The 14,681-nt window shown below is 39.5% G+C and overlaps 1 protein-coding gene across 3 annotated transcripts in view; it reads left to right on the forward strand.

Moving 5' to 3' along the window:
- HELZ (helicase with zinc finger) overlaps positions 1-14,681 on the forward strand; it is an 86,158-nt gene that overhangs the window by 36,238 nt on the left and 35,239 nt on the right. For 2 of the 3 annotated variants that reach the window (XM_068151116.1, XM_068151118.1), the window contains 4 exons: positions 4,622-4,955; positions 8,507-8,637; positions 11,034-11,213; positions 11,741-11,845. In XM_068151116.1, coding sequence (XP_068007217.1) covers positions 4,622-4,955; positions 8,507-8,637; positions 11,034-11,213; positions 11,741-11,845 — 750 coding nt within the window. The remainder of the gene's footprint in view (positions 1-4,621; positions 4,956-8,506; positions 8,638-11,033; positions 11,214-11,740; positions 11,846-14,681) is intronic. The other variant, XM_068151117.1, reaches the window with a different exon arrangement.

Consider the following 14,681-nt stretch of genomic DNA (forward strand, 5'->3'; position numbering starts at 1 on the left):
TGTGCTTACAGATAGAGACACTCAATAGCTATTGTCCAATGTTTTGTTCATGTCTGGAAAATAGTTATTTTTGTTTATATTTATTTTTTGGCTCTCTACACAAAACTACATTAATGTTCCTGGGTGAAGTATTTGAAATATATATTTGATGCATGAAATCTTTGTAGAAGAGGTTGAATCGTGGGTGGTTCAAACTCCAATCTTATGATGTGGCAGCTGACTTTATATTTATTCTCTAAATAGGCTGAAACCCAGCTTCTGAATAAAAGTTCATAATAAAAGGCATATTGTACACATTGTTTGGTTTATTCTATCTTTAGGTATTATGTACTTACTATCCCAGTGGATTAGCTGCATGAACAAATACAGGCTTAGGAAAGAGATGAGAGTCTATACATGGGAAGCTCACAACAGGGCTTGCTTTTTTTTTTTGTAGCTTGATATTGGAGTCTAAAAATGTTGCTTGCACTTGTGTGGTGTAAAAGAGTTGTGAGGTGTTGCACTATGAGAATGGAAAGTCAAAAAGGTGTAACTTGCCTTTAACCTGATTTGGTACCACATTTAGTTCTATCAGTTACTTAAGGTTCAAATCAGAAATGTCTTTTAAAGACTGATCACTCCTGGAACTACAGAAATTCAGCTGAATGGCCTCTGTAGACTTTAGAAAGAAAATGCTATTGAGTAGTTGTATTTCTAATGCTTTTAAAGTGGAAAAAAGGGTTCCATTTCCCTTTTTGTACCTTGGATGAAGGGCAGTGTATTTGAACTATTTTTGTTCATATCTTTCATCACTGCTGTGCTCTGCTCTGGGGCTGAAATCTAACGTGGAGGAATTGTGCTTGAACACTGTCCTCAGCATACAGGAATATTCTCCATCGGACATACTGGCCATCAGGTTGACTTCTCTAAGGCTTTTAAAACCAAAAGTGGGTTTAAAGTAAACATGAGATACGATATGAAATGAAGCAATATTTTTACTGAGTGAATTTTCACATTGAGAATGACACTGTCACATCTCAGAGGAAACCAAAGAGCAGCATCCATGTAGAAAAGAAAGAATATCCTGTGTGCAATGCTTCCCCTTTGGAGTGTTTGGTGCAGTAATAAGTTACTGCTCTTTGTTATCTATCTAGCAGGTTAAAAATGAGTTTTAATAACATTCTCAAAATCTTCTGTTTTGATAGTGTCGATGACAGAATTATTCTTTTGATCTTGCAGCTGACCCACTTTATTGCAGCGAGGCTCAAACTAGCACACTTTCCTGGTCCTCTGTGGCTAAGATCACACACTTGGTGCTCTCCATTGAAGTGTCAGGGTTGCAAGCCTACAATTGGGCCCAGAAATACAACTGCAAGTGGGTCTTAATACCTCTGAAGTGGTGCCTTGAGTGAAAACATTGATGAGCTGCTGCTCTCTAATGGGTTTGTGTGTGTGTATGGTTTAAGTAGTAGGGTTGTCAACATGGTCTCTTATAACCAGGCTGGAAAAACAGGACTGTCTGCTGTTTGCTGTACATCAACCATCTGTTGGTGGTTTTAAAACTCTTCCTTTCTTTCTTGAACCTTCAAAAGAATACCGACACGTAACTGTTAGAGTGGCTAGCACTTACTGAATGTTTTCTTGCATGGGAGGTGACATACAGCCCTTCCATGCAGTCCACTGTTTGCTGCCACAACTGTGGAGCAGATTTATCCTTAGGGCTACAAAGGCTTAAAATACTGGCTTTGATGGAAGATGACTTTGCTTTTGTCATTCCTGTGCTTTACATTGATCAGTACATATGTCAGTGTCGCACCTCACATCCTGAGCACTGCACCCACACATGTGAGGTGGAAGATGCTGAATGTGTTCTGTGGGGCTTTGTTCAGAATGGGCTTATTTCCCTTTTTAAAACTTGCTGTTTGCGTTTATCCTGGGTGGATTAATGATTTATGAAGGCTTTCTTTAATTTCTGTGGTTTAAAGTATGAACAGCAGGCATGTTTTTAGCTGGGTTCATGAACAGTGCAGTTAGGCTGGGATTTTGTTTGCTTAGCAGGAAACATATGTTTTGGGTTTTCAATGTTAATAAGCCTGGCTGAAAACCTTTATTTTGTATAAACCTGCAGAGCAAGGGTGAAGAATGGATGAAAGAAGCAATTTTGGATTTCTTACAATGTTAATCCTTAGAGGATTCTGTAGTTTAACAGTTTGCCAGAAGGTGTCAGCTTACTCAATGGAAATTGCTTGGTACAAACTTCAGCTTTCCTTCAGCACAGCAGATTAAATTCAGTCGTCTATGGAGATGTGAACTTGTGCCTTGGCTCAGAATGGCAGTAGTGCTCTTTCCTAAATTTACAGATCCAAGTTTGAGAAGGAGCTGGTACATATTCAGCACCGTAAATTTTAAACTTTAGGAAAGTTTCCACAGACTTACAGAATGTTAAGGGTTGGAAGGGACCTTGAAAGATCATCTAGTCCAATCCCCCTGCCAGAGCAGGATCACCTAGAGCAGGTCACACAGGAATGCATCCAGGTGGGTTTTGAATTTCTCTAGAGGGAGATTCCACAACCCCCCTGGGCAACCTGTTCCAGTGTGCAGTGACCCTTACAGTGAAAAAACTTTTCCTCATGTTTCCATGGAACTTCTTATGCCTCAACTTCCACCTCTTGGCCCTTGTCCTGTCACTGGGCATCAACCAAGAAGATTTTAACAAAATAAATTCGTAGTGTTGTGCTCTTGGTTGCTCTGTTCAGTGGTTTATGTCGTTGTTTAACAATCATCTGCATGAGATATGAGCTGATTGAAATGTTGCTAACTTGCTGGTAGCTCCTTTGGATAGTGCAGCACTTGTGTAGAGGAAATCTTGGGGTTTGTTTTGGCTTGGCACAGAGCCACAAAGATGTTGAAAGGAGTGGAACATCTTGCTTCCAAGGCAAGGCTGAGGGAGCTGGGGCTCTTTAGCTTGGAGCAGAGGAGCCTGAGGGGTGACCTCATTGATGTTTATAAAGATATGAAGGGCAGCGTCAGGAGGATGGAGCCAGGCTCTGCTCAGTGATGTCCAATGACAGGACAAGGGGCAACAGGGGCAAGCTGGGGCAGAGAAGGTTCCCTGTGATGGTTGGGAAAAACTTTTTTCTGTGAGCTCTGGAACAGGCTGCCCAGAGAGGTTGTGGAGTCTCCTTCTCTGGCAACATTCCTCTCTGACCTGGATGCATTCCTGTGTGTCCTACTGCAAATGATCCTGCTCTGGCAGGGGGGTTGGACTGGATGATCTTTTGAGGCCCCTTCCAACCTCTAACATTCTGTGATGCTGTGATTACACTTAATTTTGGCCTGTTCCCTGAAGTACATGCTTGTGAGTGATTGCTTGAGCTGTGGCGTGTGCAGTAACATTTGTGCTTGCTGCTGAACCAAACAAGTCCATGTTCACTAGGAAGACATCTCCTGTTTTCTGGGAGTGGAGGAGTGTGAAATTTGGCTGTGACTTGATGCCTGTATTATGTAAAGCAGCAACTGTTACCACAGGGGGGCAAACTTGCAGTTTCTGTGCAAGACTCCTGATTTGCCAGACATGAGAGAAAAATAGCTTCGGTTGGTTTGCTAGATGTTTTAATTACCCAAGCGAGCTAAAATGCTGGATCTTATTGTAACAGGCTTATGATTATTGATACTGCAGGGCTTGAATGATAAATTAGCAGTTTATTAGATTAAAAGAAATTGTAATAACGACAGATTAAATAAAACCGGTAGGAGTATGAGAAGAATTATAAGAAAATGAGTGGGGTTTTTTCCCAAGAGATATTATTTCATTGGTGAAAACCTTTATAAAACCAGGTTGAAGCAATCTGTTTAAACAAAACCTCAAAGGGTCTGGAAGGAGATTGCTGTGTGCTGGTGGAGAGGTCGATGAAGTGTGTTAATAAGTCACTTGAATGTGTTCTGCATGTGACTTCTAGAAATTGGTAACTACAAAGGATGAATTTGTTACCTCTCTGAATATAGCAGAAACTTGCTGCTAATAGGAATTGTGTGGATAGATGGTTTCTGTGGCGGAGCCAGTGATGCCATTCCCTCATTTCAAATAAAATTCTCTCTAATGCCTCCATTCTGATTGTTTTTTTGGGAGGCATTTTAATCAATCCCTCTGAGTTATAGCTGTAATACCATTTACCTTTTAAGATGTAGATTGCCATCTTTGGTGTGCAGCCTGGAAAATGTAGATGAAAAAAAATAGCAATCTTACTCTGTTCTTTGCCTGCTTGAATACCTCACATAAGCATACAAACTATTTAAGTAGAAATTTTTGCTGCTGTGGGACATGCACAGCAACTCAAATTCTCCCTAAACTCTGAAAATCTAATTTGGTTCTCTCCTGTGAGGTTTGGGTTTTGTTTGGGGTTTTTTTTTTAAACTTCAGAGATGTTTATTCTTTTGGATATATGTTTTATAGTCTATAATGAAAAGGAAAATGTGTAGACATTAAAGTCCTACTTACAAAAGACCAGTTTGGATATATTTGTTTAAAGTTACATATTTGGAATGTGAAGCAGTGGATCTTCAGTCTGAATGCATGAAATTTCAGAACCTGAGAGCATTTTTTTGCACTGACACAATGTTTGGGTTTTTTTTTTTCACTTAGGTTCAACATAAAAGTGCAATTGCAGATTGTAGCAAGCTTCATGCTCACGGGTGTCTCTGGAGGTGCAAAGTATGCCCAAAATGGACAACTTTTTGGCCGCTTTAAACTCACCGAAACACTGTCGGAAGACACTTTGGCTGGACGGCTGGTGATGACCAAAGTCAATGCTGTTTATTTATTGCCTGTCACTAAAGAGAAGTCAGCACAGACCCAAGGAACCAAAGAGAAGGTTTATGAAGCAGCTATTGAGGAGAAAACAAAGGATTATATCTTCTTGAGAGTATCCAGGGAATGCTGTGAAGAACTTAATCTTCGGGCAGATTGTGAAATGCAGGTAAGTTGGAGTGGAAGTGGTGTTGGTATGGGAACCGTTTGTCCTGTGTCTGTTGTGGTTCCACCCAAAATAATTGCTTGGAGATATGAAAGGGCATTTTGTTATTTGTCATCAAACAGAAAGCAGAGCATGGATGAGAATTTCAGATAGGTGCACATTTCTCTGTGTGTGTGTTGTATGTATCTATGAGTCATTAGTTGGAAATTGGTGTTTCTAGAATTGTTAGAGATAAAATACCTTTGAATGGATTCAGTTTCTGGCAAAACTCTTCTAAATGATTCGGCATTGCTTGCAGACCTTTACTTGCATTACCTCATTGTTTTGGAAGTGTGATTTGTAAATTGTGTTGGACATTGTTTTTAGATCTCTGGACTCTTGAGAGTCTTAAGCCCTGTCTGTGTAAACTTAAAAAGGAAGCTTCTGTCTTATTTCCTGTAGATAAATGATTGTGTGTAGTTCAGGGGCTTTCTTCCACCAGCTCTGCTCACCCTCTCCCCTCTGGTCCCAAACCCACTGAATATCTGGCTAACTCCCATCTGTACCTGGACATTTCTTCCCTGGACAGGATGAGCTGGTGCTGTCATTCCTTACAAGTGATAAACCACATTGCTTTTGAAGACCAGGGTATTTACTAAGGTAGTGGATAGGCAGAACAGTGGGGAAAAGAATTCTTGAATGTTCATGTATCCTATTTAAAAATAAATTTTCTTTAGAGTTCAAATCACTTTGGTGAGCTTCATGCTCAAAGTTGTAACAGATTTGTTACAGCCCTTTTCTTCAGGGTTGTGGTTATACATCCTGCTGTAAAGTGTGATAGCCAGGATGAATATTTAATGTCTTTACATCTGCAGAGACCCAAAGTTAATGGCTGCATTCTGCATTGATGCTAACAAACATTGTTTATTTACAGCAAAGCTCGTGTTGATTTTACCTGTTAGATAATAATATGAACAGCACAATATTTACATGTACTAGGGAAAAAAAGGAAATACTAAGAACTGTGTTTTACAAATCCTTATGAAGGAGATGATCTTCAAGTAGAAAATATGACTGCAGCACAAGAGGGTTTTCAGGTGTGATGCTGTGGTTGGAAGTGACTTTATGAGCCAGTAAAAGAGTGTCAGATCCAACAAGTAGTTAAATCTAGAAGGCTAAATCACTTCTGCATAGAGGAGAAAGTTCATAAGACTTTGAATGAGGCCTGTTGTATTTAGAGAAGTGACTGTCTGCTCTTCTAATTTTTTTAATGGTTATTTTTTAGCTGACAAGGACTTCTTAAAGTCTTGATGTTAATTGTCAGAAAAGATAATTACAGAAGTATATTCTGGTATTACTTTGTGTTTGAACTTTCTGGTTGGTAGCAGTAATTATAATGAGATTAAACTGTGATTAAGTAATAACAGACTGCCTAACAGAGAATCAGTGAGGTCTAGAGGAGAAAGTTAATAGATCTGAGAGCAGGTTTTTATGTTGGGCACATGGGTACATTTAGGATGACAGTGTTGCCTCTGTGGCATTTCTCTGGGGTAACATCTGGGACACCTCCCACCAGACCAGGTTGCTCAGAGCCTCATCCATCCTGGCCTTAAACACTTCCAGGGATGTGACATCCACAGTAGCTCTGGGTGACCCATTCCAGTGTCTCACCACCCTCATAGAATGGCTAAGGTTGGAAGGGACCTTAGCTGTCATCTATTCCACTTACAGTAAATAACTTCATCCTAATGGCCAGTCTAAATCTCCCCTGATGTCTCTGGCATCTCCAGCCTTGCCTTTAGCTATGCTCTTCCCCCCCCCCCCCCCCCCCCCCAAATTCCTGCTTTTGGAAGGAAAATACCAAGTAAGGGGGGGATAAAAACTGGTACAGAAACAGGTTGAATCCACTTGGCATGCAACTTTAGGATGATACTTTAGGGAGAAAACAGATCAGTTTTTCCCGTCCTTGAGCCACCATCCCAGCAAAGCATGGGGTGAGCAAGAACCTCAGAAAGGTACTTACTTCTTTAATCACAAATGCTCATTACAGCTGCAGCACAGTAATTACAGACATATTTAGTGATAGATAGCAGTGCTTTGAAAAAAACCACTAAAAATGTACATCAGTCACTTCTCTTCTTCAGCTTTGGGGCTTTTTGTGGTGTTTTATGTTAGTGCAAATCTGTGTCAAATTCTGTATCCAGGCTTCTCTGTTGGTTGTTAACATCTAGTTCTTTGGCACAATGCTCTGATCAGATTAAATTGTCATTGGAGAGATTAATAATGGCAAATTTAAATATGTGTAAGTGATAATCTGAGTGAATGTTTTTATGAATTGTTTTCCCAGGAGCTGCTTTTATCTCATGTTCCAATGTGGACTGTATTTTTTCTCTTTGCTCTTTTAGTATATGTATGTAGAAACTAATTTCACTACCCATTGTTCAGCTCTGAATTTAATCAGGGGTGTTAATGTGCTCTGAGTGTTGTTTCTGGCTTTGTACTACAATCCTGTTGGCATTATCTTTTATTTACTAGCATTAAACCACAAGCAATTGAGAGAACAAAACCTGAATGCGTTGATAAGCAACTAATTGTTAGAAATTAACTTTTGGAGAGTCCAAATAATTGAACATAAATGACAATTTATATTATTCCAGAATTCTTGACTAGAAGTAAATAATGTTGAGGTTTATCTCTGCTGGTCACATGTCTGATTTATGTCCTGAATGACTTAGGTTGGAAGGGACCTCAGAGGTCGCCTACTCCAACCTCCCTGCCATGGGCAGGGATGCCTCTCAAACACGGCTGCTCAAGGCCTCATCTAGCCTGGCCTTGAGCATCCTGAAGGAGGAGGCATCCACAAACTCCCTGGGCAGCCTATTCCAGAGTCTCACCACCCTTGTACTGAAGAACTTCTTCCTAAGATCCAATCTAACCCTTCTCTCCCTCAGGCTTCAAACCATTCCCCCTTGTCCTGTCTCTAGCCACCCTTATCAAGATTCTTTCTCCAGCCTTCCTGTAGGATCACTTCAAGTATCGGAAGGCAACTCTAAGGTTCCCCAAGAGTCTTATCTAGGCTGAATAACCCCAGCTCCCTTAGCTTGTCCTCATAGCCTGTCCTCATGTGTTGATCCATAAAAATTCCTGGCCTGTCACTTTCTCAAGGTTCTTATGATAAGGGGTGGAAGCTTATATTTGTGAACAAACCAATGCTTTGGGACAACAACATTTTCCAGGAGTGGTTTTTTAATATGAAAAAAAAAAAAAATTCCAAGAATGTCTTTATTTTTATTTTATTTCCCCCTGAAAATACAGTGGAATCTAATCTTCCAAGTCAAACAAGAAAATTACATTAGAGAAAATGCTGCATTTATCTGTGCTTCAAAGGAAAAAAAAAATAAAGCAGCAAGTTAATTTTATCACAAATCTTTTGCTTGAATGACATTTGCTGTTTTCTTCCGAGAATCTGTAGTTTGCAGGAGGATAAAAATGTATCATATGCAGCAAAGTCTAAAGAGTCTAAATGAATCATTTTTGATTCACCTCTTCATTTATTCATTCATTTTGTACTGCAGGTTGAACTTCAGTTCCAGTTAAATCGCTTACCCCTTTGTGAAATGCATTATGCCTTGGACAGGATTAAGGACAACAGTATTTTGTTTCCAGATGTCAGCATGACTCCCACCATACCCTGGAGTCCCAACAGGTACAAGAATACAAACACTTGAATATTAAAGATTGTGTGGTAATGCAGTACTGGAGTTCTCATAACAGATGGCTGGAATCAGCCCTAGAACAAGAAACATGCCTTGCTCTTCATTAGTGGTGAGGGTGGTTCAGAGAAGGGAGTGAAACTGTTCTAAATAAAACAAGAAAAGTGATCCTCTGAGGACTCAAATCTGTCGATTGCTTTTCCCTGCAGTGGAGCCATGGTTTTTTAAGCATTGTAGTTGTGTTGTAGCTGTAGAAAACAAACCTGCTATTGTTGTTTACTGGTCTGCTGGTCCTCACTGAAAATATGCATGGTAAGAATGCAAATACCAGTTACAAGAAGTTTGTTGTGGCAGGGTCTCAAGTGTGCAGACTCCCATTTGCAAGGAGCCATCCATTAGTACTTCCTGAGTTAGATGCAGTGAGCTCACACTTGGACGTAACAACTGCTGGGGATGACAAGAAAAAGTGTGAGTCTTGGAAGGACCAGCATTGCACTTGCAGGCAGTCCTGAGATTCTTTGTCTACATGTCTTCCAGGTTCCTTTGCAAAATGATAAACCTCTGTTATAGAAATACTTCTGAGGAAACTTAAGGCTGATGCAGTGAAAATAGTTTGTCTCGAAGAGGAGACATGGAGAGGAGAAATGTGAGGCTGTGTTACAGCTCAGGGAATATGGTCACAGGGAGAGATGAAAGAGGTATGAGGTTTCTGTACTTAGAAACCAGGGAAATGAGAGCTATGTGGAACTGATAGCCTGGGCAGCATGCGATGAGTCGTGTGGTGTCTTGGAGGTGAGAATTAAGAGTGTTATTGTGATGCAGTACAAATCAGAAGATAGCTCAAGGATTAAAAGGAAATAGATCTGGCCAGAAACTTGAGACAGCAAGATAATGTAAGACAGAAATTACTCAAAAAGTTTTAGTTTGTTTTTGGAAGTGTAGGAAGAGCAGAGAGGATAAAGGGTGGAAGCAGTGTTCTGGGTGAGGGTGATTGCTGTGTGCACTAAAGCTTTGACAGTATGAGCAGAAGGAAAGGAGTAGGTTTTCTGTAGAGTTTCACTGCAGAGTTAATGGAGGTCAGTGACAATCTGTTCACTGACTTAGTTAAGTTCTGAGTGAATCTTACAAGGAAGTACTGTTTAAGAATAGTTTGGAAGCAAGCAGGGATTTCAATAAAAACAAGGTAAGTCAAGCAAGCTAGAATTTTATCTTCTCTGGTTTAAGTCAGGAAATGTGTATTTACAGAAATTTACATATTGTTTTAGTTGATGGAATTTATTTCCATAGTGTTTTATATTTTTTATAGACATAAATTATGTATGTGATGGTTTTAGCTCAGTTTAAGTCAGTGTAATGAACACGTTTTTCTCCATCTGGTAGCTTGATTTGCCCTGCCTTGACAATCAGTTCTTCTGACTGCCTCAAAACTGTCTTTCCCTCTTTTTTTCCTTCTATTTTTTGTTTTACATCTCTGTTACTTTCTGATATATCCTACCTCCTGCCAGCTTCTTGTTCATAACTGTCTTAAAAGTTAGGAATTCAGTTAATTCCCTCTTAGTTTACTCTCTCTTGGTAACTACTAGTACTAACTTCCCCAGTCTGCAAGAAGCTTGTACCAAAGCAGATCACATTACTAAAGTATGGCCATATGTGCAGCAGCAACAGGTGGTTTTTACTATGCATGTCTACTTTTAAATCTGTCAGTGGGAATATTAAACACTGTGTCTACAAATCCTTAACCTCTTATGCTCATTAGAATTTTCTGAATAGCTGGTATCAGCAAAAATCCTTTCTAATAGACTCCTTTCCCATTAGAGGTAGGTGCCTTAATGATGCCCCAAAATAATTTAAAGACATGTTTGTAATTAATTGGGAGCCATTAGTTTGTTTAATTGCTTTTTAATGTCCTTGTAGATAACTTTTACCAAGCCCTGGGGTTGTGTAAATGTTGGCTTTTAAAGTTGACAATGTAAATACTGCAGGGAAGAAACATGACTAATGTTACAGTTTGCATAGTAAGAGTAGAAAATAATTTGATGTCTGCTTGTTTTTGTTACCCAGTGATGGTGCAGCACATACTTGTTCTAAAATGTGTGCAACGCAGGTTAATTATTCTTAAGTGAGATAAAGTAACTCAAGAAGTAGTTAGATCCCTTCTGGGGAAACCAATTTATTGCAAATATTACCAGATTTTTGTGATTAAAGCTTGAGATTGCTTTGCTGGGTTTGTTGCTTTGTTTCAGCTTGCCTCAGAATGGTACAATCAATAAAGTAGCCTAGAGGTTCTTTAATTTCTTGAAAGCTTTTGAAATCTTGCCTCCTTCCATTTCTGACTGACTATGGATTGTCATGGCTTCTGGTTTAACCTCTGTTGCCTCCTTTTGTGCAGACAATGGGATGAGCAGTTGGACCCTCGACTAAACGCGAAGCAGAAAGAGGCTGTTCTGGCTATCACTACTCCACTTTCCATACAACTGCCTCCTGTTCTTATCATCGGTCCCTATGGGACAGGAAAAACCTTCACTCTGGCTCAGGCAGTCAAGCACATACTCCAACAACAGGATACAAGGTGAGATGGGGCGCTAAATAGAGCAATGCTTGATTAGCAGAGATGATGTAACTTTTAACCTAAATTCAAGGAAAAGGTAGAAATAGAGAGTTTCCATCCAGCTTAAAAACAAATCAAACCTCAAGCCATATGTCATTGTTTTGATTGATAAAGTAATTCTCTAGTCTTAGCCTGTGTTTTCCAGTTAGAACAAAAGTAATTAAAAGTGACAGTATGTAGAATGACTGTGATTTGCTTGACATGGAAAGGTTTGCAGTGTGCTAGATAATCAAAGCTGTTCCTTACTTAGAATCAAGTCTAGGTTAATAATCACAATATTCTTGAAAACCTGTTTGAACTTTAAATCTTTTCATAACTGAAGGATTTGGATTGAAGAGCCAAATCATGCAAAATTTGCTAGGCTAGTGAGTAGTTTCATTAACAGAAATGTGCAGGAAGATGGCCACTGTTTCCTTTTTTTTGTATTCTACTGCTTTGAATTGTTTTCTGTTTCTTCATTGCTTTTTTATTTGCACCATTTATTCCAGCAGGATTCTCATTTGCACCCATTCTAATAGTGCTGCTGATCTCTACATAAAGGATTATTTACATCCATATGTAGAAGCAGGCAATCCCCAGGCAAGACCTCTCAGGTATTTTTTTAAGGCTTATTATGTATCTATAAAATACTATTCTTAAGAAAAGGTGTCTATGAAAAAACCAAAACAGGTTAAAGAACTTTTAAAACATAAAAGCATATTGGCGTTACCAGGAGTGCTTTTAAAAACAGAGACTAAAAGGAATGTGAAACTTTGTTGACATAATTTTGGGTCATTTGTATAATAAAACTAAAGACATCCTTTTTTAAGCTTTTCTTATTCTATTGATCAGTGTGTCTTTCCTAATGAGCAAACTTTTGATATGCTCCTCTAAAAGCTACTATGATAAAATAAAATGAATTTGAACTGCATTTTAATTCCAGAACATTTTGACTCACACAATGATAATTTGGACACTGGGGCAACCCAACTGAGGCTCATTTGAAGCATAATTTTGATGTCATAGGAGCTACATATTTAGAGAATCATGTGCAAGTAGTTTGGCCTCTTTTGCTAAACCAGTTTGAAGTCAATGTATATGTGGTTAAATGTATTTACCATGGGTATTTGGGGAAAAGCAGTTAAGGAAAATATGCAGAAGAGATGGAAGCTTTGAGAGCAAGGAGAATAAAGTTGCATAGAAACAGTTAAGGAGGATTTATTTATGGGCAGAAACCCATAACAACAATATATTCTGTATGCTGCCAGTTTGGTATATATTTATTGAGATTATGGGCATCATTTTCTGAATGTCAGAGAGTGAGTTCATTATATTACTAAGAAAATGACTGTGTGTTTACTTGCTATCTATTAAAAGCCATTCTGGACTTTATATTTTATGCAATGTCAGTGAAGCCAGTGAAGCCAATGAAGTTATGTGAAGGGGCTAGATTTACAACAGGTGTAAATTCTCTTGGGTTTGTTGGCTTTAGTTGCCATGTGACATTTTACAGACACTGAAGATCTGGCCAAGGAAAAGAAGGCAGCTTATCTTTAAAAGTCCCCTTTGATCTGGCTGTATTTTAACCCAGATTGTCTTAAGGTGTTTTGTAAAGCACTTTGTGATAGAATCACAGAATGGAAGGAACCTGCAAAGGTCATCTAGTCCAACCCCTCTGCAGTCAGCAGGGACATCCTCACTAGATCAGGTTGCTCAGAGCCTCTTCAAGCCTGATGTTGAAGATCTCCAGGGATGGGGCCTCAACCACCTTCCTTGGCAACCTGTTCCAGTGTTCCATCACCCTTAGGCTAAAGAACTTGTTCCTAACATCCAATCTAAATCACCTCTAATTTCAAACTATTGCCCCTTGTCCTATCCCTACAGGCCTTTGTAAGCAGTCCCTGTCCAGCCTTCCTGTAGGCCCCTTTCAGGTACTGGGAGGCTGCTAGTTAGGTCTCCCTGGAGCCTTCTCTTCTTCAAACTGAACAATCCCAGCTCCCTCAGCCTGTCCTCATAGCAGAGGTGTCCCAGCCCACTGAACATCTTTGTGGCCCTCCTCTGGACCTGCTCCATCAGGTCCATGCCCTTACTGTGTTGAGGGTTCCAGAGGTGGACACAGTACTCCATGTGAGGTCTCACCAGAGCAAAATGGCAGAATCACCTCTCTTGATCTGCTGGCCCCTCTTCTTTCGATGCACCCCAGTACCTCATCGGCCTTCTGAGAACCATGTATATATTTCCACGAATTTATCTAAGCTGTGCACTAAATAAATTCTGCTGTCAATGATACCACACAAAAGTTTGGAGCTGAGAGTTTGGAATTTTTGTTTTAAATACCATGTTATAAATTCATATTTTCCCCTCTAACAAAACAACATTCTGTGCCCTTTGGGAAATGCAAAGTCAGAATGAACAGTGAGAATTTATGTTGAGTCCACACCTAAATAAAATATCAGTGAAGCCTGAAGGCCAAATCTTCATTGTCCTGATGCCTGTAAAAAAATTTGTACCCAAAAAAAAAAATAAATGCCACTGGGCTTGATGAGATAATTCAGCTGTATTAGGGGCATACTCCAAACCCTCACTCTTACTGAAAGAACTTGACACTGAAGCAAATCTATTAGGCTTAAGTAAATTAATGCCGAACGGTTTCTGATAGACAGAAACCTAACCCTAACCTGCAGTTAGGAAGAGCTTCTCTTAGATGCTGATGCTTGATTTTAAGTGTGAAGAATGAGGCACCTTAAGCTGGTGAGTCAGAGCTGTAAGAATTATTAATTGGCTCCAAGTTTTTTTACCCTGTCTCTCCAGCAGCTGGTAGGCTGCTGAGGTAGCACTGTAGCTGGATACCTCAGATTGTCCCCATCTCCTAAAATCCTGGAAGCAGCAGCACTTTCTCTCTTTCTGGGCACACAGTGGTTGAGGAATCTACTGTTTATTGCAGTTACTATTTTATGTGCATATTTGAAATGTAGCTGCATCCATGAAGCCTATTTTTGTATGTAATACTTAGTGGAGAAGGAGAGGGGATGATTATCCTTTTAGCTGTATTTTTAATATTTCTATCCCTAAACATGTCATTGCTGACTATCAGTTCAGCAGTGTCAGAAAGCTGATTCTGTTGGAAATATCTCAGCTGAATCATCATGATTGTAATATAAATGCAGAAATACTACATGCAACCTGAAACCATGCAGCTTTAATGTGTGGCTGCTGGCTTCAGGAGATACTCAGACTATAAAAATTAATCAGCTGGAGCAAACCAAGGTTTGAATTAACCCCTCCAATCCAAAAACCCAGCAGGTTTTAAAGGACCATTGCCCTTTTTTCCAAATTGTCTGGACTGAAATTCTTGTACTGAAAATGGCATTAATTTATCTTATCAAATCTCAATTTGTCCAATAAAGGCCTCTTTAGCCACTTAATTCCTTTTCTTGAAACTCTACATTC

Source organism: Melanerpes formicivorus, unplaced genomic scaffold (assembly GCF_026170545.1).
Source record: "Melanerpes formicivorus ecotype bairdi unplaced genomic scaffold, bMelFor1.0.p_v2 SCAF_21, whole genome shotgun sequence".
NCBI classification, from domain to species: Eukaryota; Metazoa; Chordata; class Aves; order Piciformes; family Picidae; genus Melanerpes; species Melanerpes formicivorus.